At 44.2% G+C, this 21,742-nt stretch overlaps 1 protein-coding gene across 3 annotated transcripts in view; it reads left to right on the top strand.

Annotated features, from left to right (window-relative positions):
* Positions 1-21,742, top strand: part of FRMD4A (FERM domain containing 4A) — a 283,978-nt gene that overhangs the window by 2,499 nt on the left and 259,737 nt on the right. Inside the window, exon 1 of one of the 3 annotated variants that reach the window (XM_019487549.2) lies at positions 12,076-12,433. The exons of 1 other annotated variant lie outside the window; for it this stretch is intronic. In XM_019487549.2, coding sequence (XP_019343094.1) covers positions 12,341-12,433 — 93 coding nt within the window. In that variant the 5' untranslated portion in view covers positions 12,076-12,340. Of the gene's footprint in view, positions 1-12,075; positions 12,434-21,742 lie in introns of those variants that run through there. One more of the 3 variants, XM_019487547.2, reaches the window with a different exon arrangement.

The raw sequence follows: 21,742 nt of genomic DNA, 5'->3' as shown, positions 1-21,742 counted from the left end.
GATGCTTGAGCACCTCCTGCTGGATGCCAAGTGCCCTCAAGTCCCCTTGAACTCGGTGACAATCAAGAGCATTCAGTACTGCCTGGCATCTTGTCTGACTGTGCCTCTCTCTGCACACTGAATCATAGTCTCTGTCTATTCTTCCACTTTATCTGTCCGTCTTGTCCCAAGGGTGGATCTGTTTTTGTGCAAAGGCCTCTGGAACTGGGAGAGAGAGTTGGCTACAAATTCAGATCTGGATCCAGATTCCTAACCCCCACCCCACCCTTCCCCCTGCAGATCTGGGTTGCAGGTCCAGATCTGCAGGTTTCGTTTGGAACCAAGTGTTCGATAATCCCCTGACAAATCGCATGTCTGTCTGTCTAGATAGCTGTCACCACTGTATCTGAGCACCTCTCAACAGTAAAAGTATCGGTTCCGTATCTGTCATTGAAAAGCAGATGCCAGGTTGGTTAACTGCCTTATTCTTTTTATTGTCTTTAAAAGACTAAGATCAATATGGGAAATGAAGTACTAGGGGAAGAATGAAGGAAGATGTAGTTTTATATTTAGCCTGCCTCTGATGTCCTTGCTTTAGCTGCCCCTAAATCTCCCCTTATTGGTCAATTTTTTCATTCTGGCAGTAGAGTGTACCTGTCAGAGGCTGGTCTGGCCTGCAAAGCAAAAATGATCTCTTGGGTATGCGTAACCTTTGCTCACTTGAGTGTAAAGTCCAGAGGTGCCAGATGCCATCCTCATGACTAACATATCTAGGGGATCAGCCTGACATGCTGCTTTGAAATTCAGGATGGGGACCTTGAACTAGACTATGTGCAGAACTAGTGCATAGAAGAATAAATTAGGTTAATGTGTTTGCATTGATCTGTGGCGCTTATCTGGACTGTCGTGATCCAAGCTACCTGTGAGCTTCTCTTCCTACGCAGGATCATTTGCCTGATTGGAGTAAGCAAACAAAATCCCTAATAAGCGGGCAAAATCTGAGCCAAATGATGTACTCCTGCATCTTGGCTTGCCTTGCACTGTGGCAGCGGTTGTCACCATTTGCGGCCAAACCAGCTGTGCACTGAGCAGTACTAAAAATAACCGGGGACAGGATGCAGAAAAATAAACATGAAATTCAATACAAGGTAAGGGCAAAGCATAAAGCACTTGCTGTGGTAATAGATCATTCTAGTGGTCAGGTTTGTCTAGGGTCATTAGGACGTTACCAAGCACTTTCCCACTCCCAGGAAAACTAATACTGGGATTAACAGCACCAGGCCGGCCCAGAGGAGCTGGAGTGAGCTGCAGGCAGAGAGGCTATCAAGTAACAAGAACCTCTTGGGCATGGTCCCAAAGAACAATCTGAACCATACATCTTCATCGACGTCAGTTTTATTGCTTGGAGAGTGAGGCGATCTATCACTGTAATGCTGCCGTTTCAATCCTCTTGTGCTCCAAACTAGAAGATTGCTTACAAGGCTGGGTAATTGTAGCATGTGATCCTGCAGACTTTTCTCTTTCTTTCCTCTCCCCTTTGTGGGAACTCAGCACCATTCAGTGGAGTTTTATTAAACCCACTCCCAAGTCAAGTCAGTCCCGAGGCTGCTGCAACCACTGGGACACCTTAGATGCTGGGCATCCTTGGTGATTCTTCAAGCCAAGTGACCCAGTGGCGCCCATCTCCTCTCCAGGTAGGGATGGCTGTTGACCCACAGGAGCTCATCGGCCCTTTGACATATCTTGTCCCCACACCCTCCTCACCCAGGCTAGCCCAGTGGGGGCACTGACCATGTAACAGGCTGTACTGGTTGACATAGTACCAGAGAGCAGACCAAGAGAGGCCTGGCCTAACAGGAACCCCACTCGCAAGCAGGTGAAATTTGAAGGCCCCATGAATGCATGTTATGTGGCATAGGTGAGCTTTTAAGCCAACTTTTTTGGGCAGGTAATAAGAAGCAACAGCTGGGAACTAAATATACTGTATTTTCTTGCATGTAACACACCTTTTTCTCAAAAACCAGCTGCTGGAAACTAGAGTGAGCCTTATGTGCAAGAAATCCAGGGTCTGAAACAAACTCCCCCCAGAGGTGGTGCAAGCACTTACTCTGGACTCCTTAAAAAAACAGCTGGATTTATTTCTTGCTAGGGTCACTTGATCCCAGCTGACTTCCCGCCTGTGACGGGGGGTGGGGCTAGACCCGATGATCTCATGAAGTCCGTTCCAGCCCCTAATGTCTATGAAATGGGGTAAGAGCAGGTTCTGCCAATTATGTGGTGAAATGGAAAGTAAAATCTTCAGCAGTCCACAGGAAGAAGAAAACTGAGTAGTCTGGGCTCTCTAGCTACCCCTACTACTTCATTTACTCCAAGGAAAGATATATTTTTCTTCATTCTGGCTTTCAAAAACAGGGTGTATATTGCACTATGGGGCATGGTGTATTAAGAAAATACAGTATGCGGCCACTTCTTATTTAGTGGAAACCCTCTAACTTCATGGGACTTCAGTGGGATATTGACTGAGCAAGGACTGCAGGGGTGGGTCATTTGGACTCAAGTGAGATTCTGGGCTCTGTAAGCATGCACCTTTCCATAACGCATCTCCTAACTGTTGGGGCTAAAATTAACAAATGGTGAGGCCACAGATCCTGGCTCACAAAGATTTGCGGATCCTTGGTTCCAGGTGCATAAATCAGGTGTAATTCATCTGGAGCAACTTCCATGGAGCTTCTCAGGGAAGAAGCCAGCACAGGGTTTGACATGAGCTGCATTTGATACTCCCCCTGCAAAACTGATCTTCCAGATTATATGATTTCTGTAGAGGCCAAAAATGTTGCATTTGCCTTTCATGAGCTACCACTCCCCTTCCCCTTCTTTCCATCTTCCTCCCCAACCCCTCCATGAGCACATAATGTATGTGTTACCTTGTCATCCCACTGTCTGGAAAGCAGCTGCCACCACATTGACAATTCCCTACCCTTATTACAAAAGGGCACAGGAGGGCTTTGCATTCTGTGGCTTCTGTGAGATGAGATAAAAGGAAAGCATCAGGCATGACATTTCATAATTAACTGTCATCAGCTGCATGCTTTCTAGGAGCAGCTTGTTGAGCAGGAGCGCTGCAGCATTTGGACACCAAGGAGGATTCACAGACAGGAACAGGCCAAAATTAGAAGCACAGAATTAGAGACCAGGTGAGCAGTCTGGTTCTGAAGGCTGTAATAATGTGTGAAATCCTGGCACCATCACATGGCTTTCCATAGCTCAAATAGCTTGTGAGGAATATGTTAACAAGCAGTTTGATGACTGTGCGGACTAAAGGAAGAAGAGGACCTGTTGACTGAGAAGGCCAGCCTGCCCAGTCGAACCAAAAGCAAGCAGGCTAAGAGAGTCCTTATTAGGAAAAATGGGCTCAGAATTGATCAATTGGCCTGAGTAATAAGACCAGCTGCTGAGCCCTGAATAGATCTAATTGTTACACATGGAGAGAGGTGCCTACCAATGCAACACCTAAGCAGAAGAAGACTGCCTCCCTTGCTCAATGCAAATGACCATGGGATTGGTTGTAAAGCAAAACCTGACTGATTTCCATTTGATTTTTGAGAACTTGCTTCTAGGGCAAGTGCAAATAAGCCCAACCAAATGCAAACCGTGTGTGGTATCTTCCATCTGCATGCCCACAATGGCCACCCAACTGCCCCGTCTTGCCTGATCCTGGACTGGCCAAACTCATTCCCAGCATGGCAAGCAGATCTTAAGATCGAGAAGAGATGTGTAGCTATGTAGGATAGCTCTAGCAATCAATACTGTAAATAAATTGTGTTTTGTTTTCCCATTATTGGTGCAATTACACTGTTTACATTGTACTGGCTTTACTTCATAAACCAGGCAATCAATACCAGTTATCAAAATCTGTGACAGCATTGGACAGAGAGAAGGGGGGGAGGTGTTGGAAGAAGGTTAGGTAGACTTACATAGAAAACAAATCTACCAAGTAAACCAAGTGCACAGCCAGTCTCCTCCAGGCTTCAGGCATGGAAACGCTGTTGTGGTTGCTATCGATCCCTGGTGTCCAAACAGCACATTTTTCTTAATCACAATTGCAATAATAAAGCATTATCAAAATGTAAAGTGATCCATTGATCTATATGGCAGCAATAAATTGCCTAGTTTAGCCTGCCTGCCAGCGTTGTGCTAATGGAAGAGGAAGCAGCTAGTTTGTCCTTTGAGTCTTCACAACTCGTGAATAATGCAAGAGTGCGGATGGTTACATTGGCCCCGGTGGAATAGTTGATAGTCCCACTTATTTACCAGAAGGATCAGAGCTTTGAAGTAGCTCCAGTGAGGGTTTCTCTCTGTTGCCAAGAGCATTGCCCAGTTTACCCTCTTCATCCAGTGCATGTGTTTGAGGATCAGAACTGTTGAAAGCCTGAACTGGCAGTACTCCAAAGGTGATGGGAGTTTTGTCACCATATTGAAGGGAGCAGAGTTGAGACCCTAATTGTTGACTTGCAGTGAAAGTTAAGGTGGCTTATCACTTTGGAGGATGTGCTTGATATAGCATCCTTCTAAGGGTGCATTAAGTAGCTCTTTGTTGTGTAAGTTTGTTTTTGGAGGGGGGTTTTCCCCCTCCCCCTACTAATGGTAAAGGTCATCTTCTTTGAAGAGAAATGTTCCTAAGTTCCAAATTCCCTAGGGCTGAGAAGGGAATTGGGATTTATTTTATAAATTCTTCTGCAGTGATTAAAAACCCCCAAATAGGGTCCAGTTCTCCAGTCAACTCTTGTCCTTTAGGCCACAATTTTTTGTTCATAGCCAACTGGCTAGGGATTGAGCTGTAATGACTGAGATAAAACTGGGTGTCTCTGGGTGAAGCCGCTTTGCTGAAGTCAAGGTTTTGCTCACCAGTAATGTGCTAATGCATGAAAACCAGAAACTGAAACTGCAGCCTAGATTTATTGGTTCAAGATCATAGGAAAATAGGGATGGAAAGGACCTCACAAGGTCTTCTGGTCCAGCGCCCTTCTCAAGACAGGATCACCCCTGACTAAACTAGTCTAGCCAAGATTGGTAATATTCTAAAAATAGACTGTCAATGTAGACAGATGCAAGTATTCAATCAATTAGTGTGTTTTTTAGTAGCATACGGAGCAGTGATGCTAATTAATCATTGGAACAACTCCTCTAAGGAAGTGGTGGATTCTTCTTCATGTGAAGCCTTCTGGAATGAAGAGGATGTGTTTTTGGAAGATGTAACTGCTGTTTGATCTGGAGCATACGCTTTGTAGGAGTTACAGGATAAGTTTCTACAGCCTGTGTTATGCAGTAGGTTGAATAAGATCACACTGGTCCCTTCTGGCCTAAATTGATGTAGGTTTAAACTTTTAAAACTGTTCTGACTATGTTGACAGTGTCTCTGCAGATCTGAGCAAGTCAATATTGTTGTTGTTGTTCCTGTTACCGGATAATGGCTACTTTTCTCCTATAAGACTTCAGTAGCAGCGAGAAAAATGACATGCCGTCTTTTTTTCCTAGGTCTGGTAGGACTCGAGATCCTCCAAACAAACCCCTCTCTGAATACTTCTATGCTCTGTACCATGGTTTTCTCCCTTACAGCTATGAAATCTTCTCTTAACACTTATTTTTCCCTAAATGTTGCTTTAATTATTTAGTCAAGAATCTGAAGAGAAATAACAAGGGTAAAGCTTAAAATTTTTAAAAAAATTGTGAGAAACTTAAGAAACATAAAGGCAAAGAGGAAAGATATCTTCACAGTGCTCTTTGGCCTGGTCTGCACATCACTTTAAGACCCAGCCTTAATAAGAGCTCATTACCTCTCATAAGATGCAGAGAGCCCTCAACTCCGCCTGATTTCAGTAGGAGTTAAGGAGGCTTGGTACCGTTCAAGACCAACCCCACTACTTCTTTAGGTCCTGGGCTGTACCCTTGCAGTTCCCGCAGGAGACGGTGAGGTTTGGGGGCCTGGCCTCCAAACTATTTTTACAGCCATGTCCCAACTCCTACTGTACATGTCACACCAGGCTGCTAGTCATGACGTGGGAATGCAGACTTGCTGCCAAATATCCCCCTTGTTTATGTAAGTTTCTGAGGTCAAAGGTCACCCCCGCCATGCTCCCCCCAGGATGTAATAGTGGCATATTTTGAGGTCAGCTATGTCAGACAACTTCCTCCCTCGGTAATTACCGGGCCTCTGAGTTGTGTGGGAAACCGGTAAAACTCACTGATCCCAAAGTCTCTAATATAGAAGCCATGAGTTAAGTATGTGCAAGGAAACCCCTAGGGGATTATGAAGCAGGAGTTGACCCACAGGACCAGTAAAACAGAGAGATTATTCTTCGGATATCATGCAAACATGCAGTAGTTCCCATCTGCTCTTACTGCTGGAAAGGAGCTTTACCAACAGCCTTCCCCAAAGCTCACCCGCGGGCTCTTGAGGCACTTTGGGGTCTGCACCGGGCTCGCCCCTCTAGGCTCTGTGCCCGTGTCATTTTGTATGCTTGGCTCCCATCAACATAAGTGAGGCCTGAGCGTGCTCAGCATCTCGCAGATTTGGACCATCTAAAAGAAGACGCTTTCATTAGAGGCTCCGTTATGGGATTATGCCTCTTTCTTCCAGCAAACTGGAGCACCCAAAACCCTGCCCGTCCGGCTGAAATCTCTCAAGCAGTTGAATTTAACTTAGATGCCAGAAATTCTGCATCCTTGATTTGCCTTGGCTGTGCTGAGAAGACATCTGTCGTGTCACGCTACCTGATGCTGTAGCTTCCCCTTTCTTCTGGGCCTGGTTGAGCCCGCAGCAACTCGTATCTGGATATAAACCTCCCCAGAATTCAAAGATCCTCAATTCCCAGACTCTTGGTTGGGCCCCAACTGTACTGGTCCCACCTCTGTGACAATGAATTTCCACAGTGCTAACTCTTCAGCAGATGTGCACCGGGCTAAATGATACGGTCTGTGGAACCCAAGGTGCCGGACTGTGTTCATTGACTGGGCCAGGCTTTGTGTTGTGTTGAATTGCTACTTAACCAGGCGATTACAGAAGCCATGTTTGTACAGTGTAACTTGCTGTTTGGTGTAATGGTGGGGAACAGGAGCAGCCTAGGTTACCTGAATGAGGAGTGACGTAAATGGATGGTGAAAGAAGAGTTTTGTCTGCCTCTTGGTAGCTGGTAGGCCAGTGGGCTGTATTGCACTGCAGGTTCAATGGAAAGCAGCCTTCAGAATTCCCTGCAATAAGTTTTTCTTCTCCTAGGATGTAGGGAAGTGAAGGCTAGTTCCAAAGCACTTGCTTGCTGCAGGAGATTGAAGTCCGTCTGAGCCACTGAGAGAATCGAAGAGTTGCAGGGCCAGCAGCATTATGCTGTGTCAGGGTAGGAGCAGTCATAATATCTCTGGATATGCTAACGATGGGTGGCTCAGTTTAGCAAACTAGGCAGTAGCAGAATTGATGGGGTTGCATTTCTAGAGCTGTTTTGTGGACTTGTTTTTGGCTTTTAAGCCATTAATGTAACTGAGGGAGAGGGAAGCAAAACAGCTAGAATAGGTCCTGGTGCTAGGGAGTTTGGATTCTGATGCAACTTCTCAGAAGTCAGACCATCATGGCACACCTGCATGGCCAGTGACACACCTGCATGGCCAGTGGAGCCTCTTGGGACCTTGTGATGGACAGCTGTGGGGGAAGAAAGGCCATGACTCTACCACAGTTGCTTCCTTTGGGCTGCTCAGCATGGCCAGTTGCTGGCTAGTCAGGATGCAAGGGAGGAATTTGGCCCTTAGTGTAAACTGATTGATAATACGCAATGACTTGCTCCTAGATCAAAGGCATCAGTAATCAGTATTTTTCTGCTGTCCTATTTGATACTTTTGCATCTATGTAAAACAAAACAACAAAAAATGTGGAGCTTCTTCAACTGTGAGAATTGCTAGTTGGCAGGAAAGTGTGAAATGCTGCTTCAGGATCTATAGGTGAGTACTATAGACTTAGGATCTACAGGTGAGTGCTTAGAACACTTCCTCTTTCAGAGGCTTCAGCTTGTCAGCTCAGTAGATTGCCAGGAGGCAAAAACTACATTTTTTAATATGACAGCACAGGGGATTGTTAGCCAGGAGATCTGGAATTAAAAATGCTGGAAAACAAACACATCTTTTTTTTGTTTTGTTTTGTTTTTGGGGGGGTTTTGTGCAAACACTTTGGAATGAAACGTTCCATGTGAGGTGCCTGTAATTAAACATTCATATTTTGGTACTTTAAATTAGTGGCCTCATGAAAAAGACACAGCGTATTGATTTCAAGGATAACTCTATATACACTCTGCTCTTCTTAAGAAAAAATAATAATAAAAACCAAGCCTTTTAATTATTTTACTCTGGATTGTATTGTCAAATGGAGCTTTTATCAATAGATCATCAATCTAGCACATTGCATTTCAATTTATGTCAGCAGCATTGCTTATTTCCATTTGCTAAACTCCACTGGACATTTTATTGATCTGAAATTTGACTCCTACTTTCTAAATATCACACGTTGTGCATTGGGCAAGCTTATTTTCACCTCCCCCTTTTCATTAAAGACAACAAGATTTCGAGTCTGAAATAATAATGTATTGGAATGTAATTCCCTGTGATGCCCTGTTGCCACAAACCACAGTTCCTGGCAGCCTGCAATTAGCACTAAGAGCATCCATTTGGCTTAAACAGTTCTCCTTTCAGCCATACGTAAATACCACATGTCTCTGTTGAGGGGCTGCGGTAAGCCAGGTCAGGATGTTCTGCTGGCGTTGAATTTGGCTTTGATTTCTTTCTGTGGTGCTTTATCTGGGATTTTCTGTCTAAGGTTTAGGTTAGCCATTAAGGAAACAGATCCTAACAGAACAGGAACCAGGCCAGTCCATCCTCTGATCTGTATACAGTAGGGATCTTCCACGTGGGGATCTCACCTTTTTATGCAAGTGTTGGCTGATGCCAATTGCAAGAGTGATCTGAGGAAACCCAAGGAGTTCCTCTTCCATTGCATCCCTGTTCTGTGACCCGACAGAAATGATGGCTAGGGACAGAAGTTACACTTATACAGAACTGGTATAAGTGATCAAAAACCGGTTCAAATATGTAACATGACAGAAGTTCAGTGCATAGAAACCACTTACAAAATGGCTGAAATAGGTTTAAGATAAACCTGGATGGATGTAGCATCAGACTTAACTTATTTAAGTTAAATTGGTTTATTGAACTTCTGTCCCAGATCCCCTCCTGACTCAGATTAGTTTATGGTCCCCCAGCATAAGGATGCTTTGCACCTCCCCTGCAACCCCCACTCCCCCTTCCGCACAGTGGGTGCATTAGGTTTGGCCCAAGCTGTTTGCTCCAGCTAAGCAAGGAGGCATGCTGTAGTGCTCCCGGTGTCTGGCCTTGGCCACTGCAGGCATGTGGCTGCATTTCCAGAATCAAAGGTGAATGTCTGTTCACTTGCTCATCAGTTCAGTCTACACAGCTTAGACTAACCTGCCAAGATCAAATCAATTCAACCTCAGTCTTTTTGACTGTCTGTACTAGGCTGATATGTTTAATTGTAGACTTGTGAGTTTAGCAGGTCAACTTGAATGTTGACAATATTTTCGTGGAAAAACAAGAAGAAATAAACTAACAAGAAAGCAAATAGAGTGGGCCTGGTTTCCTCCCCACCACACACACACAACAACATTGCGTGTAAACTCCACGTGCTTCAGCGGAGCTGTTCCTGATTTGCAGATGTGTGAATGAGAAGGCAATGAGGCTTATGATGGTTGCAGGGTGCTCACTGGTGCCAGCCTGTAGAAGAACCTCATAGTGTAGGGAGAGGGAATGGATTTCTTGTAGTCTCCAGGTGCTGTGCAGGCTTCCTGATGATAGGAATTTGTTGTTCCACTGCTTTGGAGCGTCAAATAGCCTTAAATGACAGGGGGAAGGGTAATCGTGCAACTGAACTAACTTTCCAGACCCGAAGAACCTCTTGCCAGTGACTAGCAAGGGTGGGGCACTTAGCAAGCATCCCTGTGGTGCTTCCTAAATCAGTACAGACACATGTGATGTTAGAGGTAGCTGAGCTAGCTTGGGTCCCCGAAGCCAACCTGCCAAGGCAGCACGGGACTTGACAGGCTGAATCAGCCCATGGGTTCTATGCTGTTGCAGTTAGATGTCTTCCAGCAGCCAATCTAGCTTGGTAAAGGGCAAATGCATAGTGTTCCTCATCCGTCTAGCAGCACGGTGATGTGTAGAGAAGTCCAAGAGGCTCCTGCTGCTGAGCTAACCAAGCTGGTCCTTCAGCTCAGGCAGAAGCATCTCATTCAAGGGTCCTGGGTTTAGTTGCTGCACGTGACTCGTCCAATCCAAGGGGATTATTACATCCTTCTGGCAGAAATGTGAGAACAGTTTAGGTAAGGCATTAATGTCGTCAGGCCTGATGTGTTCACAGGGTTCCTGCTCACAAGACCTCAAATTGGATTAACAGAGAGGTCTCTTCTTGGCCTCCAGCAAACTCTTTCTTTGGGCTAAACCCCGGGGTTCTGATTCAGACATGACTCAGTCCTTGCTCAGACAAAACTCCCCATGGGGCAAATGCTGACTTTTATTTACACTGAGGCAAACCTACTGACATCAGTAGGATGATTCCTCTTGGTGTACATGAGAGCAGTGTGTGGCTCCGCGTGTTGTTTTCCTGCAGGCAGGCAAGTGGGTACCCTTTTTTTTTTCTTTTTTAATGACTATTATGGAAGAACTTTTTTTTTAATTTTCAGAGGTAAAAGAATGTAACCCTATACCTAGTCTATATAAGGAATCCACGTGAGTCAGTCATGCTTAAGACATTTCCATCTTTTCCTGTCTCTCGCTCTTATTTGGCAACACACACATGGAACTAATTAGGAACAAAGGCTGATTGTTTTAATATTTGGAGGTTCCCACACCAAGCTGCTGTTCTTTCTTTGACTGCCTTTTAATGCATGTGCACATGCCAGGCAGATACATTCTCCTCTTTTCTTTTTTTTCTTCTTTTCTCTCCATTTTTTTAAAATGGTGTTTAAGCCCCTATTCCCAGCACCCACTTTTAGACTTTGCCTACAAAAATCTTTTTATTTTTTTTCAGTTTAACCTGAGCTCTGGGCAGGGGGCTGGAGATTTGTCTGTCTGAAGAGCTGAGCCGAGTTCAGGCCCAAACTGTACTGCTCTCGGAGCAAGGACAGCGCGCCTCCTCCTGCTCTCTCTCAGACCATGTCAGTTCAGATCAATGGCATGGAGGTGACTAACTGGGTGACACTGTTGGCAGAGGTTAATTCTGAGCCCAAAGTGGAGCCATACCAGTAGCAGAACATGGAAATGATCACGTGTTTTGAAAGCGATTTTGCTTTGGGATAGTTGGTCGCGTTGCAGGAAATGGAAGGAACCTGGCAAGTTTCAAACCGTTTCTGCACTACTAAGCCAACAGACAGTTTTAACTCTCTCTCTTCTGGAAAAGGAAATGTCATTGTGTATTACACAGTGTTGTTGGCTTACGAAGGAGAAATAGGAGTCTATATTAAAGCTGATCCCATGGAGCACAAGTTACAGCAAACTCTAGTATAACAATGTGAGAATATATGAAAGTAGTAAAACCTTTTTAAATGAGCATGCAGGTTTGCATTGGTAGAGGTGTGCATATAGATAGAGTTTGTGTGCGTGAATGTGCACTGTGTACCGTGTGGTCACTGTACTGTGTATAATAGACAGCCTTTCTAGTAAAACGTTTGTAGTAACTGAGCCGTCTAGAGAATCCTTTAAAGGCCAGTTGCTCTGTCTGTGCTCTCGTGCGTCTAAGAGAGAGTAATATCCGAATGCAGGGTTTAACATTAATCTCTGCACCAGATGGTGATACACCAGATATTCTTTTTAAGGTGAACATGTGATCTACTGTACAGCAAACCAGAGGGGTCTGCTGTCATGTGACGAAATGTATAATAAGTCTGATAGAGCTTTGATTAGACAACTGACCTGGTTACCATCTGTAGCTAAAAGAAGCGAGGTTGACATTTTTAGAACATTCTCCCCAGAAGCTTCATTCTTCCACCTCTGGCACAGCGATCCTGCTGAGCAAACTATGCTGAGAGAAACCGAAGGAAGCTGGAGATCTGCTGCTTGAAGCATGTTGTTAAGGTTACAGGGTTGGGCTTTTTCTCTTTAGCAAACCACATCTTGACTCATAGGGTCTAGAGTAAAAACCCACTCAGCTACTTGATATTTGGAAAATCTGGACACGACTGTTAAGTTTTATTTACAAAGAAGCCTCTCTCCGCCGTGTACTAGCACGTACACACGTCCGAGTTAGCTCTGCACTATGGTAGTACAGACAGCTGTGACTCCCAGTAGGACCCGAAGACTTTTGTTCAAAATACCATATGGATCACTGAGGAGGCGCAGTGTGGAAAGGGTAAGCTCTGATTTCTTTGTGTTGAGACTTTACCTCTTCAGTGAGCCCCTGCTGATACTGATTACTATGTCATAATATGCAGAAATTGGTACTAGGGAGTTGAGTATGATGATGTGTCCTAATTAGTAGCAGTCGGGCTGCATGAGTATGGAAGGTAGTAATGGGTCATAGTAAACTCTACATGGCAATATGTAATAATTTGTACTAGTCAGAGGCTCTATGATGATGCATGGTAGTAGTTGGTACTATTAGAATAATTCCTAGTAATTGATATTAGTTGGGGCTATATGATGATGTATGGTCCTAATAATCGGTACTAGATGGGTCTGTATGATGTCTCATAATCAGTATTGGTTGGAGCTGCATGGTGATGTACTAGGAATTAATATAGGCAGAGCACACATGAAATGCATGGTAGTGAGCACTGCGAGTGGTGATATTCTGAGCTCTTGGTACTTGTGAGGGTTATGCTGGGCTCACTAGTCAGCAGCGTGCCCTGTATGACAGTGCACTGTCATAACTGGTACTAGCTGGATCAAACAGCAAGTGTGAAATGGGACGGCATTCATTACTGTCTTGTCATTCCCAGCATCCTGTTGGTGCCGGAGGTGAGGAGAGGAGGTAATAGGTCATGGAGAATAAATGTGTCAGAGACCATGCTCATTAAAAAAGTATCTTGAACACAGTTCTTAGAGCCTCTACAGAACTGCTAGCACCAGGGAAGTGAGGCTTCCCTATATGACAGCACTTGGCAACTTGACACATAGCAGATCAAAAAGTTAAGATGCTATAAAGCGCTCTTGTCAACGCTCTCCAATCTCCCCAGAGACCCTAACTACCCACCCATTTATTTATTTTTTAAATGCGCTAGTGACATAATTATGTTGCGCCTTCAGGAAGTGAAGCTCTCGCTGACCGCACCGCTTTGACCTTGAGGGACAAGGTTCCCTTTAGCTTTGAGGATTGACAGAGATGACAAAATGGTTGTAGAAAAAGCAGGAATCCCATCTAGCTACTAACATTGCACCCTGGGAGACCAAAGAGGACAAATGTGTGGCGACCTACTGAAAACAAAAGCTTTTTTTTAAATCGTGGGTTTACCCCCTGCTGACTTATCGAAAACCCAGGCGGCTTCGGAGTTCCCGTGGAAGTGCCACGTTAACCAAGACTTGCTGTGGTGCATGCGAACTGCGCAGGAACTACCCTGCCTGTCACCTTTTCTAGTACTTAAATGTTGCTCAATTAAAGTGACCGAACACACTTTGCTCACTCATGGCTCTTTGTAGTTTGGATATTGTGGATAAAGGACTAGAGAGATGCAGTTCATCCACTGACTTCTCAGCTGTGGCACTTTTATAAGTCTGGTTTGTCTGTGTGTTTGGGATGCAAAGAGCTCCCACAATTGTTCAGAGGCAAGCTGGGTAAAGTAATTTGGCCAAATACTTAATTTGCTGAAAAACATCGTTTTGAATCGACTGAAGCCGTTTAGAAATGCTTGTTTTAATTTTTCAATAGCTTCCACTGGAAAAAACAATAGCTTTGAAAAAATCAGTGTTTTGACACATTCAAAGTAATATATTTTAAGGTATGTTTGGAGAGCTATGTCAGTCTTTTTGTAAAGGGTTAAAAGGGTTTGTTTGTTTTTTTTAAACACCTCTCAAACTGAGCTTTTTGATTCCATTGACTCTGATCCAAAATATTTGGGTTATTTTGTCAACACTTCACACTTTTCTTTGCCCCCCTCCCCACCTTGCCCAATTGGCAAGTGAACCAAAAAAATCAATTATTCACGCAGCTGTCATTTGGAATTGTTTGGTTGTTTGTAACACATTCATAGATGTCACCGCTGACACATTTTCCAGCTGGTAGGAGCTGAAGGACCCTCCGTTCTCAGTGGGTCCACTTCCTTCACTCCAAATTGCAGTCGGCCCCTAACTTGCCTTTGGGATCCCAACTCTGGGTGGGGTGGTTGTTGTTCAGTTTTACAGCTCCTAGCAAATGTTATTAGTCCATGACTGGGGCTCCTTGGTGCTAGCTTAGGACCAATAACAAAACTTTAAAAACCTCAGCAAAGTATCCCTTGTATGCAGGTATGGACATCCCTACACTTGTGCTTCGTTTCTACAAATGGATCGTGCTGCAAAGCAGTATCTGTACAGATAGGACCCCTGTGGTTTTGTGGAGTCCTTTTGTCTGTGCGGTCATAGGAACCCACCCACGCATTTTATCTTGCAGGGTCCGAGCCCCAGCCACAGATTTCCAAGAGTAAATATAGTTCCTGAGATCTGTAACAAGGGTGTGACAGCCTGCAACAGGAGCTGAACTTTACTTCATAGTTGCGGGAAGTGGGGATCAGTGTCCAGTGTCTTCATAGTTGCTACTGCAACATAATGTGAATGTTGCCTGGAGCGGGAGACTGACTTTCCCTAAAAATTCGGTTTCCCTTGAGTTAATAGTGAATTCCCCCCAGAACGGGAGAGCATTCATCTGATGCAAGGTCCAGCACCAACTGCTGCAACCAGCCCTAGGGTAAAGGGCTAATCCAGAGTGCATGGTGTGCTCCCTACCCTAGAGTGCACGATCCCTTTTCGGGATCGTACCCAGCTGGAACAGATCAGAGTAGCCCCTTGCCTGCTCTAACCAGCATTAACTCATAGCAGTGCAGACCTGATGCTGGGAACAGCAACTCTTGCATTGGCGACTTCATGCACATAGAGATTTCTCAGCCTAACAATTTCTCAATGGAAACTCCTAGTCAGCTGGGAGAATTGTCTGGCTCTTCTCTCCAGCAGTAGTCATCGACCAGGCTTCCTCCCACTCGTTGCTCTTGCCATTCCTTCCATAATCAGTTGCAGCAGGGAATTTCGAGCAAGTAACCATCACTCGTTGTGCTGCCACGTGAGCTGCAACCTGAGGACGGGAGTCAGAGAGAGCCTGACTTCCCTTTGTGAGGAGTCTGATAGGCTAGCCTAAGTTTGTATACTGGAAAGGGCAGAGGGATCTAATACACACATATCATTCAAACGTAGAATCCAGCCATCACTTGATTACTGATGCTTTGTGACAGTGGTGGGTCTTGAAGGGGGTTTTAAGGCAGATCAGTCCCAGGACAGTGCTCCATCACCAAGAGCAGCATAGAAGAAGGTCTGGAAGGGTCTTCCTGAGAAGCAGTCAAACAGGCAGGCAAGACTGGTATTGCTGGGAACAAGAGCAGGTTGGAGATGGCATTATGAGAGACTACAGCAGTCAAGGAAGGGGTAGAATTGCCAAGGACCTTGAAACCAAGGGCAAGAAGTTTAGTAATTGCTCATGATAACTGGAGTGAATTGTTACCTCCGTACCGTACATTGCATGTGAGTATGCATGTGTAATATTGCATAGACATAGAGATGAACACGCACGGGGAGAGAATATACAGGCTCACACAATGCTAGGGAGTGGGAGATTCTGCACTACATTAATCATAACTGTCCACAAGTGAGACGGAGGGTCGTAACTCAAGCGCCGCACAGCCAGGCATGACTTACACAAGCTTTTTCTAGCTCACTCTTCACTCTTCTCGATAGCGACACTAATATGAATGTACGAGGCAGCATCAATGCTAATACCACATCTTATGTTGTCTGCTGGCTTGTAGGAACTCGCCGAAACCACATCATATATTTCTATAAAGGAAAAGTGAAAGCCAGAAGTCCAGAAAGCAGAAGTGCAGAGTAAGGCTTTTTCACGGCTGTCTCTATTTTTCCATGCTTAGGATCAACCTCAATTGTAGGTTGGTTGGTTTGTCGTTTGGTTTAAAAAAAATAAAAAGGCTCATCTCACTCATTCCCACTTGGTAATTTAAGTTTTGCTTGTCTTTTTTAATCTCAAGATGTCACCACAACTCTGTGAACAGACAGAATACATGTAAGATGAATGTTTCCAGAAAGAACCTGGTTGCAGCAATTTTTACCTTGGCTGTCACCCTTTATCTTTACACTGCATCTCCTTTCATCATATTCCAGTAACACAGAAACCACCAGCCAGGATGCTTGTTCCACTAGGTCTTGTACAAATATAGGGAAGGGAAATGTTTCCAGTTTCTAAGAGTTTGCACTCTGAATAGACTAGGCACATTAGGAGAGGAACAAAGAGCTAGTAATCCTACCTTTTGACTAATGGGGAAATCGAGGCAGAGTGAATAAGAAATTGAACCAGGGCCACACAAAGTCTGTGTCAGAACTGGGACTTGAACCAGACATCCCATGTCCTAATCCAGAGCCTGCACCACAAGGTCATCCTTTTCTGAGCCATTATTTCCCCTCCCCCCTCCTTTAGCTTTACTTCTACATTCAGGGACACTCTCTCTCTCCCAGTACCTCCATGTATTACTAATGTAATTCACTTAATGATGGGTAGCAATCTTTATTACGTCTGTGACGTGGATGCATGCAAGGGGATGATCTATAGTATGCTGTTTAATGTAAAAACTGCCAAATGCCTGTTGCAATTAATTCTCTGCTTCTGTTAGGGTAAGGCATCTGCTAAAAGCAGATGTTGACTCCTTCCTCAGCTATTTTCCTGACTTCAGGAATGCTGTGCAACAGACACAGGATGTTGATCCTTAAGGCAGAAAGCCAGCACACACTTATAACAAAGTCTGCCAGCACCTATTCCTTCAGAGCTTAAAGGTTGACATTATGGAGCCTGGGTAAAAAGGCAAGGCAATCTCGAGAGTAAATGAAGTGTTTCATATATGAAAAAGGTTGATCCAACTGTGAGAGAGATGGTAAGGAAAGTGTTTTTTAAATTAGATGGGACAGCTTGTGCCTGTGCGTTTAGGTCTGCCTTGTCCAGTGGTACAATTCAGCATAGCTCCATGAGTTCAACGAAACCTGGCTGAAATGCCACTGGGAAGTAGATTTTCATACTAGATTGCCTATTACCAGAAGCTTTTTAATTTTATGCAGTCACTAAGAGGGATAAGCCAAGATTTGGAAACACAGCAAGGAGTCACTGGGCACATGTACACGAGACACTAAATGTGCACTAAACTAATTCTACTGCACATTAGCGTGGCAGGCAAAAACCGTGCTAATGCACTAATGCACAGTAGAATTGGTCTACTGCACATTAGTGTCACAAAAAAGTATACACTGGTGCTACTGAACAGCACCATCAATTATGGCACATTAAGTTAGTACCTTTTATTAAAGGTACTAAACGTAATGCTCTGTAGTTGCAATGCATTAATGAACATGTAGACACACCCATGGAGCCAGAACTCTGCTGTCGATTACCTCGGCTAAGTCTACGGCAACTCTATTGACGCCATTCAGGGTTGACATCCATGTAGCCAATTGTAGGATTTGGTGCTCCCTGCGATGCTCCCATTCCAAATGTATAGTCACCTGATGTCCCTAAAGTGTACCAGTCACAGAGAAACTATGGGTGACTATTTTTGCCATTACGAGCAGACAGCAAAGAAACTGTTGAAACAAAGTTCCCATGTTATCATCTCAGACTAGAAATACGTTGAGAATGTGGAAGGAGGCTTTGGTCCGTCTATAAATAATCTTTTCTTGAGAAGAGAGAATTCAGGACAGAGGAAAATCTGTCTCTTTGCTTCCCAGGCTAAGTCTGTGGTGGGTTTTCCCACACTCTACTGCTGACATATTGTGACCTTTGGGAAAGAATATTATACTTCTTGCCTATTTACCCTCCAGTGAAATGGGCCAGACGCATACCAAGGCCAAAATTGCTATCATACAGTCCACTGGCATTTATTGCTAGTCCTGGTTCATTGATTTTCTTTTTCTACTAGACATGACATACTTCAGAGCGTATGCCTTGTTAATCATCTTGCAGCCTGGATGTTGGAGCCAAGTGGTACATAGCCATTCACACCAAGGGTCGTAGTGGGGGTCTAACAGGGGAATGAATGGAGTTGATTTTGCAGAATTCCTGGTTGGCAGCGTGCCTCATTTGTAAGAACCATTCTTGCAGTCTGCTTGAACGAAGCTGTCAGCATTGGATCAGACACTGCAACCGAGCAAGTTCCCCGATAGAGCTGCTGAGATGTGCAGATCACAGGTGAAGTCGCTTAAACACAAACTTTCCAAACTGTATGCAGGTTCATAAAACCCTTTGCTTTTCCAGGGGTTTACCCGAGCGCTTCCTGTGAAGTTTGGAGATGCTGCTTTGAGTTTTCAGCAGCCCAGTATGACCTGTGAGCTGCTTAAATGACACTGGGCGCATCTACATGAGACGGTACGTCATTGTAGTGATGAGCTATGGTGATGTAGCTCGCTGCGATGGCAACACAGTATTGGCGGGCACAAACAATGACACCGCTGCTACTGCGCAGTAGGGTCAGAAACAACCTGTACAGCACCAGGATTGTGCAGTACCAGCGGTTACTTTAGTCGGATGCATGTGCAGACATGCCTACTGATACCTTTTTTTAACACTAGCCATAATGACAGCAATGATTTGTGGATAATTTGATGCCATGAGAAGAGACTTATTGTGTTGGACTCCACTTGTGCCTCTCTCTCTTTTGCAAGGGCTTTGCATCCCAAGGTGACAAGTGTGGTATAAAATGACAATAATTTGTGAAATACCTTCTTTGCAATGAATTATTCACAAGTAGACAAATAACTATCAATCAGAGATGACAGAGGGAGAGGCCTGTCCTGAATAGTAAGACTGTCACCTGTATAAAAGCTCTGATATGAACATCACTTATGATTGCTCAAGCATCAACTTTATTTGCGTAATCTGATGTTTATTTTTTCTGACTGTTCATGAGTATTTTGGAGGAATTGATTTAATTTGACCTTTACCTGGACAGACAAATGCTGGGATCACCTTCACGGTTACCTGGAAGTCTTAATATTTTTTGACACTTCCAAGAGAGCTAACAAATCAAAATAGACTTTCTGTGAAACTAATCTGGACTCTGCCTGACTCTTTCCCCTTTTGCACCCCAGATCGTGAGAAGGTCAGTAGTGTGAGAGGTGAGAGAGCAGCAGCATCTAATAAATAGTGACTGGTGAGCTTCCAGTGCTACAGAATCAAGGTTCTGTTTAGATGCTCTTTCAAAAAGTTGAAGTTTAACTGAATTATCCAAGTCTCCAGGCTTGGAGACCTCATAAGAAGAAGTTCTTCTGTGCAGTTTCTGGCAGTTGTGCTCCTTATTTTGACCAGAAAATGAAAAGCCTTTTTCATTGCAATTTGGCACCACCTAATCCCAATCTTGGCTGGAAATCAGTAACGCAAATGCGTGTTGCAGGATAAGGGTGAAAAACTATGTGAATAATATTAGCTCAGTCCTTCTCCCCAGAATGTTTGTTAATAAGCTTTCAATTCTAAAAGGCAGCAATGGTTTGGTGAGGAGGGTCAGGGGAAGGCTTCTTTTTTACGCCTTGCTTTGCTCATTCCTGCTAACTGTTTAGAGTCTTAGGGTGCTGGCTAGCACCATGGACAAACGGTAGGAAACATACATTGCAGAACACAGAGGTCTGGCGTTACAATTGACTAATGCTATACTTGCTTACCATCAAATATCTCTCCAAGTCCCAGAAGCATGTACCTATAACATCTCAAGGAAACCATTTAGATATGCTTTTTCTTATAGAGCAAGAACAGGAGTGAGACCCACAGAGCTATAGAGTTGCTGTGGGTTGCATCTTGCCTTCAGACTGCGCTCTGTTCAATTTAGGACAGGGGCAGATGCAATGGATGCACTTTCACCCCGCTTTGATTCCTGCTCCACCCAAAGTTTTAAAAGCAAGTGCTTGGCAGTGGCAGCGGCATGTCTAGTCAGGCAGCGCTGAGGGAGTCAGTTGACTTTATGGCTCGTTATCATCTACATGATCCCTTCTAAACTCTGCATCCCACAGGTATTGACAGCCCTCTCCTTTTGAATAGTCTTGCTGTTCCACCAATCAAGCTATCCTCTGCTTTGCAATTCTGCTGTCTGATAGCTGCCCCTGGTAATGAAGCTCCTATTTCACAGCCCTGCAGATTGTTTTTTAACTCGTTCCAATGAAGTTATATTTATTTTTGCTTCAATTTGAAATGGTATAATACAGCCCTCAGCTCCTACATGTTAGTAAAGCTTCTACTTTATTTTTAAATGTGGAAAAATGTGTGGTGTTATTTATATAAGGATGCACCACACCATCTGCCCCCCACTTTCAAAACCCTAGATCTGCCCATGATTCAGGATACAGGCCTGGTTAAGCTTCCCCATGTCTATAGTATTTGGATACTAAGTAGGTTTATTCCTCATGAATGACCACATAATGTCTTCTCGTTCCACTTATTTTGGTTGCAAAATCCTTCTCCATTCAAGCCAGGATACTGTAACGTTACTTGTCCTTTTGAGCAACTGTGAATGAACCCAGAACTTTACACTGTTTTTTGGGGGGTTCAGAAAGATACAGCTAATTTTTCCCCTCCGCTACTTTTGATTTTTGACATCTCTGGCCAAGATCAAGACCAAGTTAGAGTGTGTCATGAGTGAATAGAAATGCAGGCAAACAGTGAGGTTGTACCCTGTCCTTGGCCCCAGAACAACAGGGTAAAATACCAGGGAGAGGCTGTTTTTGCAGCATTTTTAATCAAAGAAGGAGAAAGTAATAGACAACCCGAAGAGCGTGTGTTCTCAAAGGATTTTAAGCCCAGAAGATTTGGATAACTGACTTCATATTTTAGACAAGTGCTCAAATATCTTCATGTCTGAAACTTACTTATTTCTTAGAGATATGTAATATTTCTCATCAGCTTCGGATGGTAGTTTTTTTAGAGGAAGTTCTGGTTTTTATCTGTTTTAAGAATGCTTTCTGGTGTGTGTATGTAGAACAAGCTACCTAGAGTTGTGAAATCTCCATCTCTGAAGAAGTCAAGCAGACACTTGGCTGGGAAGGTTTAGTCAGGGTTGATCCAGCCCTGAGCAGGGGTTGGATTAAATGACCTCATGAGGTCCCTTCCAGTCCTACTTTCCTGTAACTTACCTTTATACCAATGTAACTGTGGAGACAATGCAGCCTGACATCAGTATAAGTTATTTCACCCCAGAGTAAAGTTATCCTGAGAAAAGCAAGTACCCAGGCACTGATGTAAGTTATACTGGTATACTGGTCCTCTCTCCACAACTCTAGTTTGTTTCATCCCTGGGCCAGATGCTTGGGATACATACAGATGTTCAGGAGGCTGGGGGGAGGTTCATCATGTTTAAAATGACCACCTGATCCAACTTATTTCATCCAGTTGCAGACCTTACACTTGGATCCCTAGTTAGGTCAATGTAAATGCAAACTATAT

Source organism: Alligator mississippiensis, chromosome 4, assembly GCF_030867095.1.
Source record: "Alligator mississippiensis isolate rAllMis1 chromosome 4, rAllMis1, whole genome shotgun sequence".
Classification (NCBI taxonomy): domain Eukaryota; kingdom Metazoa; phylum Chordata; order Crocodylia; family Alligatoridae; genus Alligator; species Alligator mississippiensis.
Note: the sequence above shows the minus strand (reverse complement) of the source record. Positions and strands in the feature narration are given on the sequence as shown.